The sequence below is a fragment of the Schistocerca americana genome, chromosome 11 (genome assembly GCF_021461395.2).
Source record: "Schistocerca americana isolate TAMUIC-IGC-003095 chromosome 11, iqSchAmer2.1, whole genome shotgun sequence".
In the NCBI taxonomy this organism is placed as follows: Eukaryota; Metazoa; Arthropoda; class Insecta; order Orthoptera; family Acrididae; genus Schistocerca; species Schistocerca americana.
The window spans coordinates 146038946-146054486 of record NC_060129.1 but is presented as its reverse complement, the minus strand read 5'-3'; the positions used below and the strand labels follow the sequence as shown (position 1 = coordinate 146054486).

The following is a 15541-nucleotide window of genomic DNA, read 5'->3' as shown; positions in this document are numbered from 1 at the left end:
CTGCAGCTTAGAAGGAGAATCAAGTGCAAAGTAAGCGGAAGTTCTGAAAAATGTTGGTAGGTGCCGCCACAACTAACTTCTGCTGTCGAATATATGTAGCGCTACACAGGCATGCATGTTGTTGTTGTGGTCTTCAGTCCTGAGACTGGTTTGATGCAGCTCTCCATGCTAATCTATCCTGGGCAAGCTCCTTCATCTCCCAGTACCTACTGCAACCTACATCCTTCTGAATCTGCTTAGTGTATTCATCTCTTGGTCTCCCTCTACGATTTTTACCCTCCACACTGCCCTCCAATGCTAAATTTGTGATCACTTGATGCCTTAGGACATGTCCTACCAACCGATCCCTTCTTCTAGTCAAGTTGTGCCACAAACTTCTCTTTTCCCCAATCCTATTCAATACCTCCTCATTAGTTATGTGATCTACCCACCTAATCTTCAACGTTCTTCTGTAGCACCACATTTCAAAAGCTTCTGTTCTCTTCTTGTCCAAACTATTTATTGTCCATGTTTCACTTCCATACATGGCTACACTCCATACAAATACTTTCAGAAACGACTTCCTGACACTTAAATCTATACTCAACAGGCATGCATTGCAGGCACAAAGATAAATACTGGCGCCAAAACCTCTGCATCAGTAAATAAATTGGAAAAAAAAGGGTGGAAGACAAGCTTTTTTTTTTTCCTCCGCCCCGAGTTTCGACCACTGCATTTTCAAACATTATCCATCGAAGCAAATACAAATTCCGTATTGTTCATCTTTGAATGTTGCGGTGTTTCAATGTACTACGAAAATCCGACTGGCAAGACTGTTAGGGATGTTTGGCAATATGGCCAACTCTATGTTCTGAATTTTTTCCTACCTGTGAGAAAAGATGGTTGCTAATAGGAACTTTTATGAATTGTGAATCACATGCACTATTCTCTTCACCATAAGAATAATACGAATATAAACATTTTGCCATGTATTCTTTCGTGTTTGCTGCTATCTCATTTAAATTCTGTCTGCCTAATAAACTACAAAACTAGATAGAGACAACAGCAAACGCGGAAGAATAAACATATCATGTCACGTTTATATTCATATTATTCTTATGAGTAATAGTGATACAGTCCGAAATGAAGCACGGCAATTGACTACATTTTTGAATCTAAGATGACTAATTTCTACGCAGAATGTAATGTACTAAAGAGGCGTCTGCAAAGATTTCCAAACGGAGAAAAATTTTCGCTAAACTCTCGTTCAGAACATCTTCAATCATATGCAGTCTATTATTTGGTTCTTGTTGACCATTATCAAAGAAAGCAGCAGTGTTAAGTAACAACAAGTAGCAGTCTCTTGCCATTGTTTCGCTAATGAGACGATTCCTCTCTTTTTTTCTTTAATTGTAAGCAGCGGTAGCGCGCACAAAAGCAAGACATGCCGCGAGTGGCGACAGGTTGTAAACACTCATTATCAGAATTCGACAAACAATGCATGACACAGTACAGTAATGCATCTTCAGCTTAGAGTGACGTAAACACCTATAACAAAGAAAAAGGCACTTGTCAGATCAAAGAAAATTAAGCAATCAATTCAAACCAGGTGAAGCACGTGGAAAAGGAAGGGTACCTGGAAAAGGACGGGTACCCATATAAATACGGACGGAGCGCCTGACACATAGCAATGGCTACCTGGTAAAGCTTAACTGCTAAGCTTACGACTCGAACCAAACTACTGTAGCTGTATCGTCATTCATTTGACCTAAATTGTGTCTCATACTACAATGGACCAACTTTGTTTCGATTTGGAGGTGCGGCCTAAAACTTCTCTCTCCCCTTAAATTTCGAGTCTCAAATTTCAGGTGCGGCTTAGATTCGGGAAATTTTTTTTCCTTGATTTCGAGCCTCATTTTTCAGGTGCGGCTTAGAATCGAGTGCAGCTTAGATTTGAGTAAATACGGTAGGTAGAATTTTTTCTGTGAAAAGTGTCCTGTTACACCATATTTATTTAGTCACAATCTCTTCACTAGCTAGCAGTTGCTCTACTTTGAACAGACTACAGTCTGATTAAAATTACTTCATAGTTGATACTTCAAGTGTTGGAGCTGGTTTCCTCCAATAACAGCACTCAACATCACGCCTGAAATGTTTGCCGTTGCCAAACTGCCACAACAATTCATCAGTTCAGTTGAAATTCCTCGTCTGGCGTTCTTTCTTTATTTGTTTGGATACCAAATCACATCGTTGCGATTGGATCACCAGAGTGATACAGGTAACGACATAACATAGCACGGTTGCATAGTGCAACAGTTAATACTGAAACCTCTCGTGTAGGTTATCTCGTGCATCAAAAATAGTGAATTATTTTTTATTTCTAAATCTGACCATAAGGATTTGATTATTATTCAGAATGAGATTTTCACTCTGCAGCGGAGTGTGCGCTAATATGAAACTTCCTGGCAGATTAAAACTGTGTGCCCGACCGAGACTCGAACTCGGGACCTTTGCCTTTCGCGGGCAAGTGCTCTACCAAATGAGCTACCGAAGCACGACTCACGCCCGGTACCCACAGCTTTACTTCTGCCAGTATCTCGTCTCCTACCTTCCAAACTTTACAGAAGCTCTCCTGCGAACCTTGCAGAACTAGCACTCCTGAAAGAAAGGATATAGCGGAGACATGGCTTAGCCACAGCCTGGGGGATGTTTCCAGAATGAGATTTTCACTCTGCAGCAGAGTGTGCGCTGATATGAAACTTCCTGGCAGATTAAAACTGTGTGCCCGACTGAGACTCGAACTGGGGAGCTTTGCCTTTCGCGGGCAAGTGCTCTACCAAATGAGCTACCGAAGCACGACTCACGCCCGGTACCCACAGCTTTACTTCTGCCAGTATCTCGTCTCCTACAAGAGCCATGTCTCCGCTATATCTGCCATGAAGTTTCATATCAGCGCACACTCCGCTGCAGAGTGAAAATCTCATTCTGGAAACATCCCCCACGCTGTGGCTAAGCCATGTCTCCGCTATATCCTTTCTTTCAGGAGTGCTAGTTCTGCAAGGTTCGCAGGAGAGCTTCTGTAAAGTTTGGAGACGAGATACTGGCAGAAGTAAAGCTGTGGGTACCGGGCGTAAGTCGTGCTTCGGTAGCTCAGATGGCAGAGCACTTGCCCGCGAAAGGCAAAGGTCCCGAGTTCGAGTCTCGGTCGGGCACACAGTTTTAATCTGCCAGGAAGTTTGATTATTATTGTTATTCAATTAACTGTTTCAAATTTATTATTGATCACTAGTTCTTTTCCGTGTCATTTTCACAATCATATTGACTTTTTTATTTCCTCTTATTTTTCTTCCTATCATTCCTTTTCCATTTGCAATCTGCTTGTGTCGCCTATAATCTCTAACAAAATACCAAAAAGGACTGCTCGTCTGTTGGTAATGTGTCAGCTCGTGTATCAAGTGTGAGGACAGTTTCAGGTAACCAATGACAGTAAGAAATTACAGTTTGCTTTTAGCACTGAAACTGCATTGTGTGTGTCTCGAGTTTGGTCGTAGAGGTTAGCTTTAATCACTGTGAACAGAGTGATCGTGCTTTTAGATCTGCTGAACACTGTTGACCACCATTTCCTTAGGTACACTGCAAAACGTGTCATCTGCCACAGTTCATTCACTGGTCATTTAAAATCAGCTGTCAACACAGCATCTCACATTTCCAATATATCTCGCAGTTGCCGCTTCCAACATTGCTCTGCATTTCACATTAACAGCATTTGTGAATGGACCTGCCACGTTTGTGAGTCAGTTATAACTGAGCGGTAGGCAGCAGCTGATATGGTAACACCGTAGTAGCAAGTGACAGACATCAACTATGAAGTAATATTAATCGGACTATAGCAACACCACCTTCTGAACAGTATGGAGATAAGTACCATTCCAGAGTACTCATGGATATGCCTACGTCTTCTTACAGACAAATGATACTCTTAACTAAAAATAATAAAATAATGTGTCAGGTGTAAGGGTACAGTTATTGGTTGGGGATACTATTTTTATTCAGAATGTGGTGACCTACACTGGGGCCAATGTAGATCTTCCAATACATAATGGCGACTGCAGTGACTTTGTGAGAGGAAATAGTTGCTTGGACATGGAAATTGGTATTTGCCAGATTCCAGACCTGTCTCAGAGATGTGCAGACTTCCAAAGTAGAGATATATATGAGCGATGAATGCAAAATCAACTTCTGATATATTATTCTTATTCTGTATACTGAACTGAGAAGATGGTAGTGTAATGTGATTAATGTATGTATTGTGGAAGAGAATATACAAACTGTTAAATCAAAAAGAGTCTTGAAAGTTATGCATAGAAATGTGGTGTAGCAATTTTGAATTTCAATGGGAAAAGAGAGAGAGGGGGGAGGGACTGACAGCCTTAGTGGTCACACACAAAGGTAAAGCTAAAGGTAAAGGGTAAAGGTAATCAGCAGTTTCCAGTTTGAAAGCTGATACTATGCAACACTATGCTAGAAAATGGTCTTAATTAGAAAACTTTAACACGTAATGTGATTACTGGTAATGTTCGACTCACTTGAAGAGCTTGGAGTTCCTGAAGAATCGCTCCTCATACTCTTTGATGCTCTGGATGGAGTCGTCCTGTTGGCCACGACCAGTCACCACAGCAAAGTAGCCCAACGCCTTCATCGGGAACAGTTTGCCTGCCAGGATCTTCTTCATCTGCACATGCAAGTCAACATGCCAGTTGCAATTCTCACACCCATTTTGACATATGCAAGTTACTCTAATGATTTATGGCAAAACTAAATTGCTGCATAGCTGGTGTACTTTTTGATGGGTAGTCACACAGCTAATTAATTTTGTGTTTGTTTATAGGAATGTGTCTGTAGCTCTGGTATGTGGCTAGAAATTACAGATGGAGTTTATTTACACCACCTATTATTTGCGGATGATCAAGTAGTAATATCACAAGATGGGGAGGACGCAAATTATATATGTAACCAGTTAGCAATGGAAAACAGGAACTGAGAACTAAAGATTAACTATCAGAACACAGAATACCTCAATAATGATCCTGATTGCTTATGCATAGGAGAAAAGAAAATTAAGGTGGCCAATACTTTCTGTTATTTGGAATCCACTTTAAAGTTGGAGTGAAAAATCACAGTTAGAAATTAATAAAAGAATTAGCAGTTGAAGGAAGATTATTGGGATGCTGAACTCAATCTTGTGGCGCAGAAATTTAATAACTAATCATAAGAATCATATATAAATTGATACTAGAGAGCATAGTTATGTATGGGCTGGAGACTTGGACTATTAATCTGGAATGTAAAAAAAACTGCAAGCAGCAGAAATGGACTTCTGAAGAAGGTCCGCAAGAATTTCTAGTAAAGAGAAAATAAGAAATAATGAAATAATTAAGAGAATGGAAGTACGAGAAAGAATACATGATGTGATTGATACAAGAAAAAGAAGAATGGAGGAAACCAGAATACCAGAATTGATCCTGGAATGGGAACTGGAGGGGAAAAGAGAAGAGGATTTCCTATGACCACCTGGCTCCAAAATGTACACTTGACAGTGAGAAGACTTGGGGCAGAGGAACAAGATCTACAAGATTGAAACACCTGGAGGGACATCCTGAGGAGATAAATTAAGATCTTATGTAACAAACGCAGTAATTTTCGAGTATTGGTTATGTTGAAGAAAAACTGTTGTGTGGAGGAAAAACTTACTAAATAAAAAAAATTAAATGTGTACAACTAATTTTATAGTAATTTTAATCATACTTAAAGAGAAAATGGGCATTCCAAACCCCTTTTACTTATACATAGATGAATGTCTATGTAAGTTCAGATATTTGTTTTATATTTTTATTATTTGTTTGGCGTACTCCCCACGAGACGTGCAACGGAAAGAATTCGACAACAGAAATCCCGCAGTCACAGTAGGCACTGCAGGGAGCAATCAACACTATATGGACTGTCTGTGAGAAGCTCCAAGTATGCCATCCCCATGTAATTCCAAAGATGTGAAAAACAACAATACTAATAAGACAAATACAATTTATGTAAAATCCACCAGATATAGGAGGAAGTGAGTCGCAGACAGGCACAATGAAAGGAATACTCCCCTCCTTACCCTCATCACCTACCTCAACAGGCAGCTGCTCACATCAGATACAGTCACAGGTGGGCCTCAGTATCCAGATAAAGTAACCACGTGTGTGTAAGTTGCTGTCTGAATGTTGAGAGTTACACGCCTGAAGAATAATTTTGTTTGAAAGCTTAAATATTTCTAGTATTTTTTTCATTGTGCCAGTCTGTGACTGAACCCCTCTTCCACCTGATGAGTAAAAGTATGTCCTTTCCACATTGCTGTTATTCCATCCTGGACTTTCCACCATTTGATTTTTGCAAAACTTTTGGTTTCGTAAGAAGAAATCACTAAACCACTACTGATGTGAATTTTAGTTTTGAGACGTCGAAAAAATTAAGCTGCAATGATCAGAGAAATGTTATACAGAAAGGAGAACACGTTCAAATTTGATAAATATTACATAGTTGTTGCTTATGAAAACTGAGAAAGGAGAAGAGAGAGAATATTAATAATTTTAATTTTGATTCACCCCCGACACAATTTCGCTTTTCAAACTGTAATTGTGAAACTTTCTAGTTCCACATCATACGGAAAAATCACAATTATGACCCACAGAATGTGTGTATAACTGAAACGTACTCACCCTCTCCGGATTGGCGAGCGACTCCTCGGCCATGTCGACCTTGGTGAGCACGAAGATGGTGCGCTTGCCCTGAGGGTCCATCTGTGCGACGAGGTCGGTCACGTTGGAGCGCTCCGCATCCACCGAGCCGTCCTGGATGCACAGGATGATGGCATTCGGGTTCGACATGTACGCCTGTGACATCTGCCGGATCGCCTCCCGCGTGTCTGTGGCCATGTCGGTTGTCTGCGTCTGCACATATTTAGCTGACACTTACTCCTCTGCCATATTATGCCACTGTATTATAAAGCATTATCAACAGAAAGTACATACACAACATCAGAAATTTAATTCTACATTATTATTTTTTCTCACTTACTCAAAGGCGTGCTACTACAAACAGCATAGTGAATGCATTATTGTGGCCAAGATAGACACGAAGCCCACACCTACTACAGTGGTACAAGTTTATATGCTGACTAGCTCTGCAGATGACGAAGAAATTGATGAAATGTATGACGAGATAAAAGAAATTATTCAGATAGTGAAGGGAGACGCAAATTTAATAGTCATGGGTGACTGGAATTCGGGTGCTGGAAAAGGGAGAGAAGGAAACATAGTAGGTGAATATGGATTGGGGCTAAGAAATGAAAGAGGAAGCCGTCTGGTCGAATTTTGCACAGAGCATAACTTAATCATAGCTAACACTTGGTTCAAGAATCATAAAAGAAGGTTGTATACATGGAAGAATCCCAGAGATACTAATGGGTGTCAGATAGATTATATAATGGTAAGACAGAGATTTAGGAACCAAGTCTTAAATTGTAGGACATTTCCAGGGGCAGATGTGGACTCTGACCACAATCTATTGGTTATGAACCGCAGATTAAAATTGAAGAAACTGCAAAAAGGTAGGAATTTAAGGAGATGGGACCTGGATAAACTGACTAAACCAGAGGTTGTACAGAATTTCAGGGAGAGCATAAGGGAACAATTGGCAGCAGTGGGGGAAAGAAATACAGTAGAAGAAGAATGGGTAGTTTTGAGGAATGAAATAGTGAAGGCAGCAGAGGATCAAGTAGGTAAAAAGACAAGGGCTAGTAGAAATAAACTGGGTAACAGAAGAAATATTGAATTTAATTGATGAAAGGAGAAAATATAAAAATGCAGTAAATGAAGCAGGCAAAAAGGAATACAAACATCTCAAAAATGAGATCGACAGGAAGAGCAAAATGGCTAAGCAGGGATGGCTAGAGGACAAATGTAAGGATGTAGAGGCTTATCTCACTAGGGGTAAGATAGATACTGCCTACAGGAAAATTAAAGAGACCTTTGGAGAAAAGAGAACCACTTGTATGAATATCAAGAGCTCAGATGGAAACCCAGTTCTAAGCAAAGAAGGGAAAGCAGAAAAGTGGAAGGAGTATATAGAGGATCTATACAAGGGCGATGTACTTGAGGACAATATTATAGAAATGGAAGAGAATGTAGATGAAGATGAAATGGGAGATACGATACTGCGTGAAGAGTTTGACAGAGCATTGAAAGACCTGAGCCGAAACAAGACCCCGGGAGTAGACAACATTCCATTAGAACTACTGACGGCCTTGGGAGAGCCAGTCGTGACAAAACTCTAGCATCTGGTGAGCAAGATGTACGAGACAGGCGAAATACCCTCAGACTTCAAGAAGAATATAATAATTCCAATCCCAAAGAAAGCAGGTGTTGACAGATGTGAAAATTACCGAACTATCAGTTTAATAAGTCGCAGCTGCAAAATACTAACATGAATTCTTTACAGACGAATGGAAAAACTGGTAGAAGCCGACATCGGGGAAGATCAGTTTGGATCCCGTAGAAATATTGGAACACGTGAGGCAATACTGACCTTACGACTTATCTTAGAAGAAAGATTAAAGAAAGGCAAACCTACGTTTCTAGCATTTGTAGACTTAGAGAAAGCTTTTGACAATGTTGACTGGAACACTCTCTTTCAAATTCTGAAGGTGGCAGGGGTAAAATACAGGGAGCGAAAGGCTATATACCATCTGTATAGAAAGCAGATGGCAGTTATAAGAGTCAAGGGACATGAAAGGGAAGCAGTGGTTGGGAAGGGAGTGAGACAGGGTTGTAGCCTCTCCCCGATGTTATTCAATCTGTATGTTGAGCAAGCAGTAAAGGAAACAAAAGAAAAATTCGGAGTAGGTGTTAAAATCCATGGAGAAGAAATAAAAACTTTGAGGTTCGCCGATGACATTGTAATTCTGTCAGACGGCAAAGGACTTGGAAGAGCAGTTGAACAGAATGGAAAGTGTCTTGAAAGGAGGATATAAGATGAACATCAACAAAAGCAAAATGAGGATAATGGAATGTAGCCGAATTAAGTCGAGTGATGCTGAGGGAATTAGATTAGGAAATGAGACACTTAAAGTAGTGTATGAGTTTTGCTATTTGGGGAGCAAAATAACTGATGATGGTCGAAGTAGAGAAGATATAAAATGTAGAGTAGAGAAGATATAAAATGTAGACTGGCAATGGCAAGGAAAGCGTTTCTGAAGAAGAGAAATTTGTTAACATCGAGTATAGATTTAAGTGTCAGGAAGTCGTTTCTGAAAGTATTTGTATGGAGTGTAGCCATGTATGGAAGTGAAACATGGACGATAAATAGTTTGGACATGAAGAGAATAGAAGCTTTCTAAATGTGGTGCTACAGAAGAATGCTGAAGATTAGATGGGTAGATCACATAATTAATGAGGAGGTATTGAATAGAACTGGGGAGAAGAGGAGTTTGTGGCACAACTTGACTAGAAGAAGGGATCGGTTGGTAGGACATGTTTTGAGGCATCAAGGGATCACAAATTTAGCATTGGAGGGCAGCGTGGAGGGTAAAAATCGTAGAGGGAGACCAAGAGACGAATACACTAAGCAGATTCAGAAGGATGTAGGTTGCAGTAGGTACTGGGAGATGAAGAAACTTGCACAGGATAGGGTAGCATGGAGAGCTGCATCAAACCAGTCTCAGAACTGAAGACCACAACAACAACAACATACTGAAAGGCAAAGACACTTCCACATCACAGCGTTTTTTGAAGTGTTTCTAGCCCGTATGTTGTCTCTTCTCCCCAGTTTGTTTACCTTTTTCTTCGTCAGGTTTTCTTTTCTTGCCAGGTCGTCATGCCACATGGCCCTCCTCCTGCCCCCCTTTTTTCTTCCTGTTGCTTCAAATCTATTTAATAGTAGCTTCATTCTGGCCATTTAACTACTTTTGCAACTGCTAGTCATCAGTTTGCTACTTGCAAAGAGCATAATCAGGCAAGCTTCACCTGTCCCACTTCTAAAATAGTGTATATGTAGCTTATCTACACCTCTACACCAGTAGGTACATAATGTATACAAATTAGTAAATTAAAGTCCCCCGACATATTTTTCTGTCGGTGTGTGAAGGCTAATCTCAGGAAGTATTGTATGGATTTTGATACTGTTCTCATTAATATACAGAGTGATTCATAAGGAATGTTTTCGTGTGATTTATAAACATTTTGTGTAAATCGGGTGAACTATGACGATGACTGTCAAGTAAGTAGTGCCTCCTGAGAACTTCCCTGGTGTGCGCGGCTTAAATAATTTAGTTATAATAGTATTCAGAGTTTATCTTAAGTTACCTAACATAGTTCTCTGAATTTTAATCTTAACTCTTGCCAGCGGCCCATAAACAAAATAACTGCTATGCCAAACAAGTTTTCCAGCCGCTGATATTTCATGCTACCCATGTGAGGCCGGATCGTGGCACTAGTTTCCTACTAGTTTTCACTCTGAGAAGGCTTTCCTCACCATCAATTCTATGCTGTGAATAGTTTTAATAATATTTTATGGATGTAAGAGATACCAACTTCATAGAATTACATACTTACTTGTAGCTTTCAGTTACAACAACTGTAGTGCAGACATTTTTATATTTTGAGTGCCTCTCTGAGCATATTTGGTTGATTACTTACTATTTAACATATTCAAGTATGTGTAATTGTGTATAACAACTAGTTTAGGTTTCTGGTTTTCTACAATCCAAATTTTCTCTGTTTTTAAACAGATTGTCTGATGTCAACTTGGTAATATGCCCAACCCATTAATGATACCCCTGCATGATCTGTGGCTTAAATGTACAATTAAAAAAAAAAACTTACGAACACGGGCACTCTCATATATCATCCTCTCATATTTATGTATATAGGTCATTTCCTGGAGAGTGCTACCTCCTGTCAGGACTTATTTCAAATTGTTTCCAAACTGAATGTCAATGACCTTTAAGTCATCCATGTCAGACAGTCATTTGGAAATTGCAATTAGATACAGTACACAAGCTAATTACAACATTTATCGGCATTGGTAAACTTTTATTTTCTACATCTTCATTTACATCATTACTCTGCAATTCGCCCTTAAAGTGTTTGGCAGAGGGGGCATCGAACCAGTTTAAGAATATATATCTACTGCTACAGTCTCAAACAGTACAAAACAAAAATTAATTTTTCTGCGCGAGCTCTGATTTCTCTTATTTTCTAGCAACAGTCATTTCTATCTATGTAGGTTGGACTCTAAACAATATTTTCAAATTTAGAGGAAGAAGTTGGTAATTAAAATTTTATGACCAGATGCTGTTACAACAAAAAACAGTTCTGTTTTAATTACTGCCACACCTACCCATTTATCATATCTATGACATACTCTCCCCATTTTCAAATAATACTAAGCAAGCTGCCAGTCTCTGAACTTTTTATATGTCCTCTGTCAGTTTTAACTGGTAAGGATCACATGCTGCACAGCAATACTTAAGATGAGGGCAGACGACAACGGTTGCGTAGGTAGTCTCTTTACTAGATTTGTTGCATCTTTTAAGTGTTCAGCCAACAAAACACAATCTTTGGCCCACCTTCCCCACAACATTTTCTGTGTAAGGGTTCCAAGTTGTCCGTAGTTTCTTCCATGACACATTTCAAAGGCTTGCACCCACATCCCAGGTAGAAGGGTGGATTATATGAAATTTATTTACCTGAACATAATGAGTCATCTGCCATACACTTCATTGTACTGATGTCTCAGTGGAACATATTTAAAATTAAATTAAGGCAGACAACTGGCTACATCTAGTGTAGAGTTACTTATCATTCTAGCAGAATTATGTGTATCCTTACATATTCCTTAACGACGGAAGTTACTTAAAAAAAAAAAAAAAGAAAAGTAAATATTGCTACATAGAAGATTACAACTAATGTGTGGATGTATTATTTATTTTCATTTGGAGAAACAGACTAAAAGACCACACAACTCTTCCAGACAGGATGGCGACCATAGTAACTTCATAAGAAGTAGTACCTGTGAGGGCGCACCTGTACGTTCGACGAATTGCTGGTGCACAATGGATTTGCGTATCATAGTGGGAATGAAAGCAAGCAAACAGAATAATGTCTGTATTGAGTTGGGAGACAATAGAGAACTGTATTGTAGATTCCTCCTGGTCTGTTGTTAGGAACTGACAGTTTTCAGTTTGATTTCTGAACTCAGAGTTTGTAAGTAGTGTTTTTACTTTGAGATGAAGATTTAAGTACAGTTTGTTCTGTCATTGTCTTCCACCTGATACTGCACAATCAGGTGAAGAAGTCAGTGACTGCTGCACGTGCAGACAAATAAGCAAATGGTGACAGGTGGAATAATATTTAGTATACACTGCTCGAGATAAATCTAAACATTGAAATAACAATGGCAACACTATAACAGCAAAAGAAATACTCATGTAAGTTACTGATCCCCACAATAAACAGGGTACATGCCCTCCAAACAAGTCTGGAAGAAAATAATAGGTCACTGAATAGGATAATTGTTTTAATTTGTCTTTTTGTAATTGGTACTGGGGAAACACCTTAAGTAAATGATCACAGGTGAAGACAAAGAATCTAATATCACTACAGTTTAGTGGATAAAGTGTTGGAATCAAGTGTAAATGGTCACGAGTTTGGTAAACACCAGCCCCTAGTAAATTTAAATTTGAATATTCAATTCTACAACCTTCTATATTTATCAATATCCAAGTGTTCTACATCTACATCTACATCGATACTCTGCAAATCACATTGAAGTGCCTGGCAAAGGGTTCATCGAAGCACCTTCACTATTTTCAATTATTCCAATCTCGTATAGCACACAGAAAGAACGAACACCTATATCTTTGATGGAGCTCTGATTTTCCTTATTTTATCATGTGATCTTTTCTCCCTATGTAGGCACCAAAGGAGAAAGTTGGTGATCGGAATTTTGTGAGATTTCTCCACAACGAGAAATGCCTTTGTTTTAATGATGTACATTTCAAATCCTGTATCATTTCAGTGACACTCTCTCCCCTGTTTTGCGATAATACAAAACATGCTGCCCTTCTTCGAACTTTTTTAATGTACTCCGTCAATCCTATCTGGTAAGGATCCCATACCAGGCAGCAGTATTCTAAACGAGGACAGACAAGCGGAGTGTAGGCAGTCTTTTTAGTACAGCTGTTACATTTTCTAAGTGTCCTGCTAATAAAACACAGTCTTTGGTTAGCCTTCCCCATAACATTTTCTATGTATTCCTTCCAATTAAGTTGTTTGTAATAGTAATTCTTAGATATTTAGTTGAATTTACGGCCTTTAGATTTGAGTGATTTATTGTGTAACCGAAGTTTAACGGATACTGTGTAATTTTCTGGTGAGATTCCGTTTGCTCACTACTCTCCTACGTGCAAGTTAAAGATCAATCAATCTTTGTTGAGTTTAAACCAGAGTTCTTTAATCACTAACTACATCTAAGGACAAATTATTTGTGTTAGCTATGTGACAACGTGAATTCTCTAACCCCTAAATAAGTGTACCAGACACTGACCACAACATTCAGTAGGCAACAAGAGTCTGCCGAGCTGCTCAGTTGGTGCAGGTCAGAGGAGACCAACCCATGAGGTTCCAGCTCCACAGCCAAACCACAATTCAACAGAATTACTAGCAACTCCACCAGATAGCGACACTCGCTTCGCTACTGGCCGAGATCACATCCATCCCTATCTAGTCACACTCAAAATTCAACAAAACCCACACACTCGTCCGACAGCTCACCTCGGCTATCCCACAGATAGTACGCTACGACACTCACACTGATAATGCCCGGAAGGTCGACGAGCACCATCCTGTGCAGGCCGGGACCCTTCACTGTCATCGAGATCACTTCACTGCTCACTGTCTTTCCATCCCTTACGGTGTTCCGCATGCGGATCTCGACCTGCGAAAAAAATAAAGATCATTAGGCCGACGTCCTGAAATATAACAATGTGGAAGACATGCACTTGCCCTAATACTACTCATAACAAAATACTAATTTTTCCCTTTCCTCATCTACCACTAAACCTCTGTCTGGGTAATTTGTGCTCCATTTTAAGCAAAAGCTAGTTTTTCACGCATCTCTACACTTATGATGTCATATCTCCTGAATTGTGTGTTGTACAGTGATATAATTTTGCACATACACTTAGTGGTACATGTGGACAGTATCTGCCATACGGTGTGTTACAAATAGAATTAGTAGTAAAGATGTAATACATTAAAGCATCGTATCAGATACTGAAGTTCTAGTGCATTAACAGCAAAAATTTAGTAGGCAATAAACTATTTCATTTCATCATTCTGTAGGGAGTCTCAGAGGGAAAAAGTTTTTGTAAAGGCCTGCTATTATGTATAAAATTTGTTGGAAACCACTAAGTACTCTCATTCTCAAATACTGCGTGAAGATGGTCTGGGTAACTGGTGTGCAATGAGTCATGCTGCCTTGAGACACGCAGTACACACAATTACAAATATTGCAATAATTCTCCTATTATGTTAAACCTTTAATGTAAGATTATATCTCTTATTGAGTAAATTATGACATTTCAAATTTTCAAAATTGGTCAATAATTCTATAAATATAGAAAATGAAGTTTTTGTTGCTCCTTTAAGCCATTAGATAAGTTACCTGCAACTGGAACCATCAATTGGGATCACAATTAAATAACATAGATCAACTTACCTTCAATCTATATTTATTATTTTCTTATCCCTCCCTCCCACTCCTCCCCCCCCCTCCCCCCCCCCCCCCCTCTCTCTCTCTCTCTCTCTCTCTCTCTCTCTCTCTCTCTCTCTCTCTGTGTGTGTGTGTGTGTGTGTGTGTGTGTGTGTGTGTGTGTGTGTGTGTGTGTGCATATTTTATGGTTCGTCGTACAGTTATACTTCTGTGTAGAAGTTATCTCTGATTCCTAGAAAAAAACTGTGATGTGTGATATAAATAAAAGGGATCACATTATGCCAGGTAGCACAATTGCCAATGTACCATTAGCAGTAATATTTCATTGGTTTTTAAGTGGACTGTGTATTAGTTAAAATGTTTGGAGGTTCCGAAATTAATTAGATAAGGCAATCCATACTGTTCATGGAACTGATATATGGGGCTCCAGGATTGCACCTCCTCAAATTGTTTGAATTTCCTCTATGGCAATTATGCAATTCCTCCCACTGGCGGAAATAGCAATGCATGAGTGCCATCTGTTCTTCATAAGTGAGTGCTGTGTGCCTCAACTGGTATTTCTGTGCTTTTGGAATGATTATAAAATGCTATTTATGAACTTTTACTGATGTTAGTACTTTGCACACTGTAAGTTGTCAAAAACTGTTAACAGACAATTTGCTTCATGTACTCTAGTGCCACTCAGTAGCCTCTTCCAATGTATTATTTTCAACCATTAAAAAAAAGATACCTTTTTTTAAAACACTGTATA

The 15541-nt window shown here is 39.3% G+C and overlaps 1 protein-coding gene across 2 annotated transcripts in view; it reads right to left on the bottom strand.

Annotated features, from left to right (window-relative positions):
* Nucleotides 1-15541, bottom strand: part of LOC124553788 (dynamin-like 120 kDa protein, mitochondrial) — a 199490-nt gene that overhangs the window by 66659 nt on the left and 117290 nt on the right. For both annotated transcript variants that reach the window (XM_047127766.1, XM_047127767.1), the window contains 3 exons: nt 13888-14013; nt 6738-6968; nt 4566-4711 (listed from right to left, as the gene is read on the bottom strand). In XM_047127766.1, the coding sequence (XP_046983722.1) occupies nt 4566-4711; nt 6738-6968; nt 13888-14013 (503 nt within the window). The remainder of the gene's footprint in view (nt 1-4565; nt 4712-6737; nt 6969-13887; nt 14014-15541) is intronic.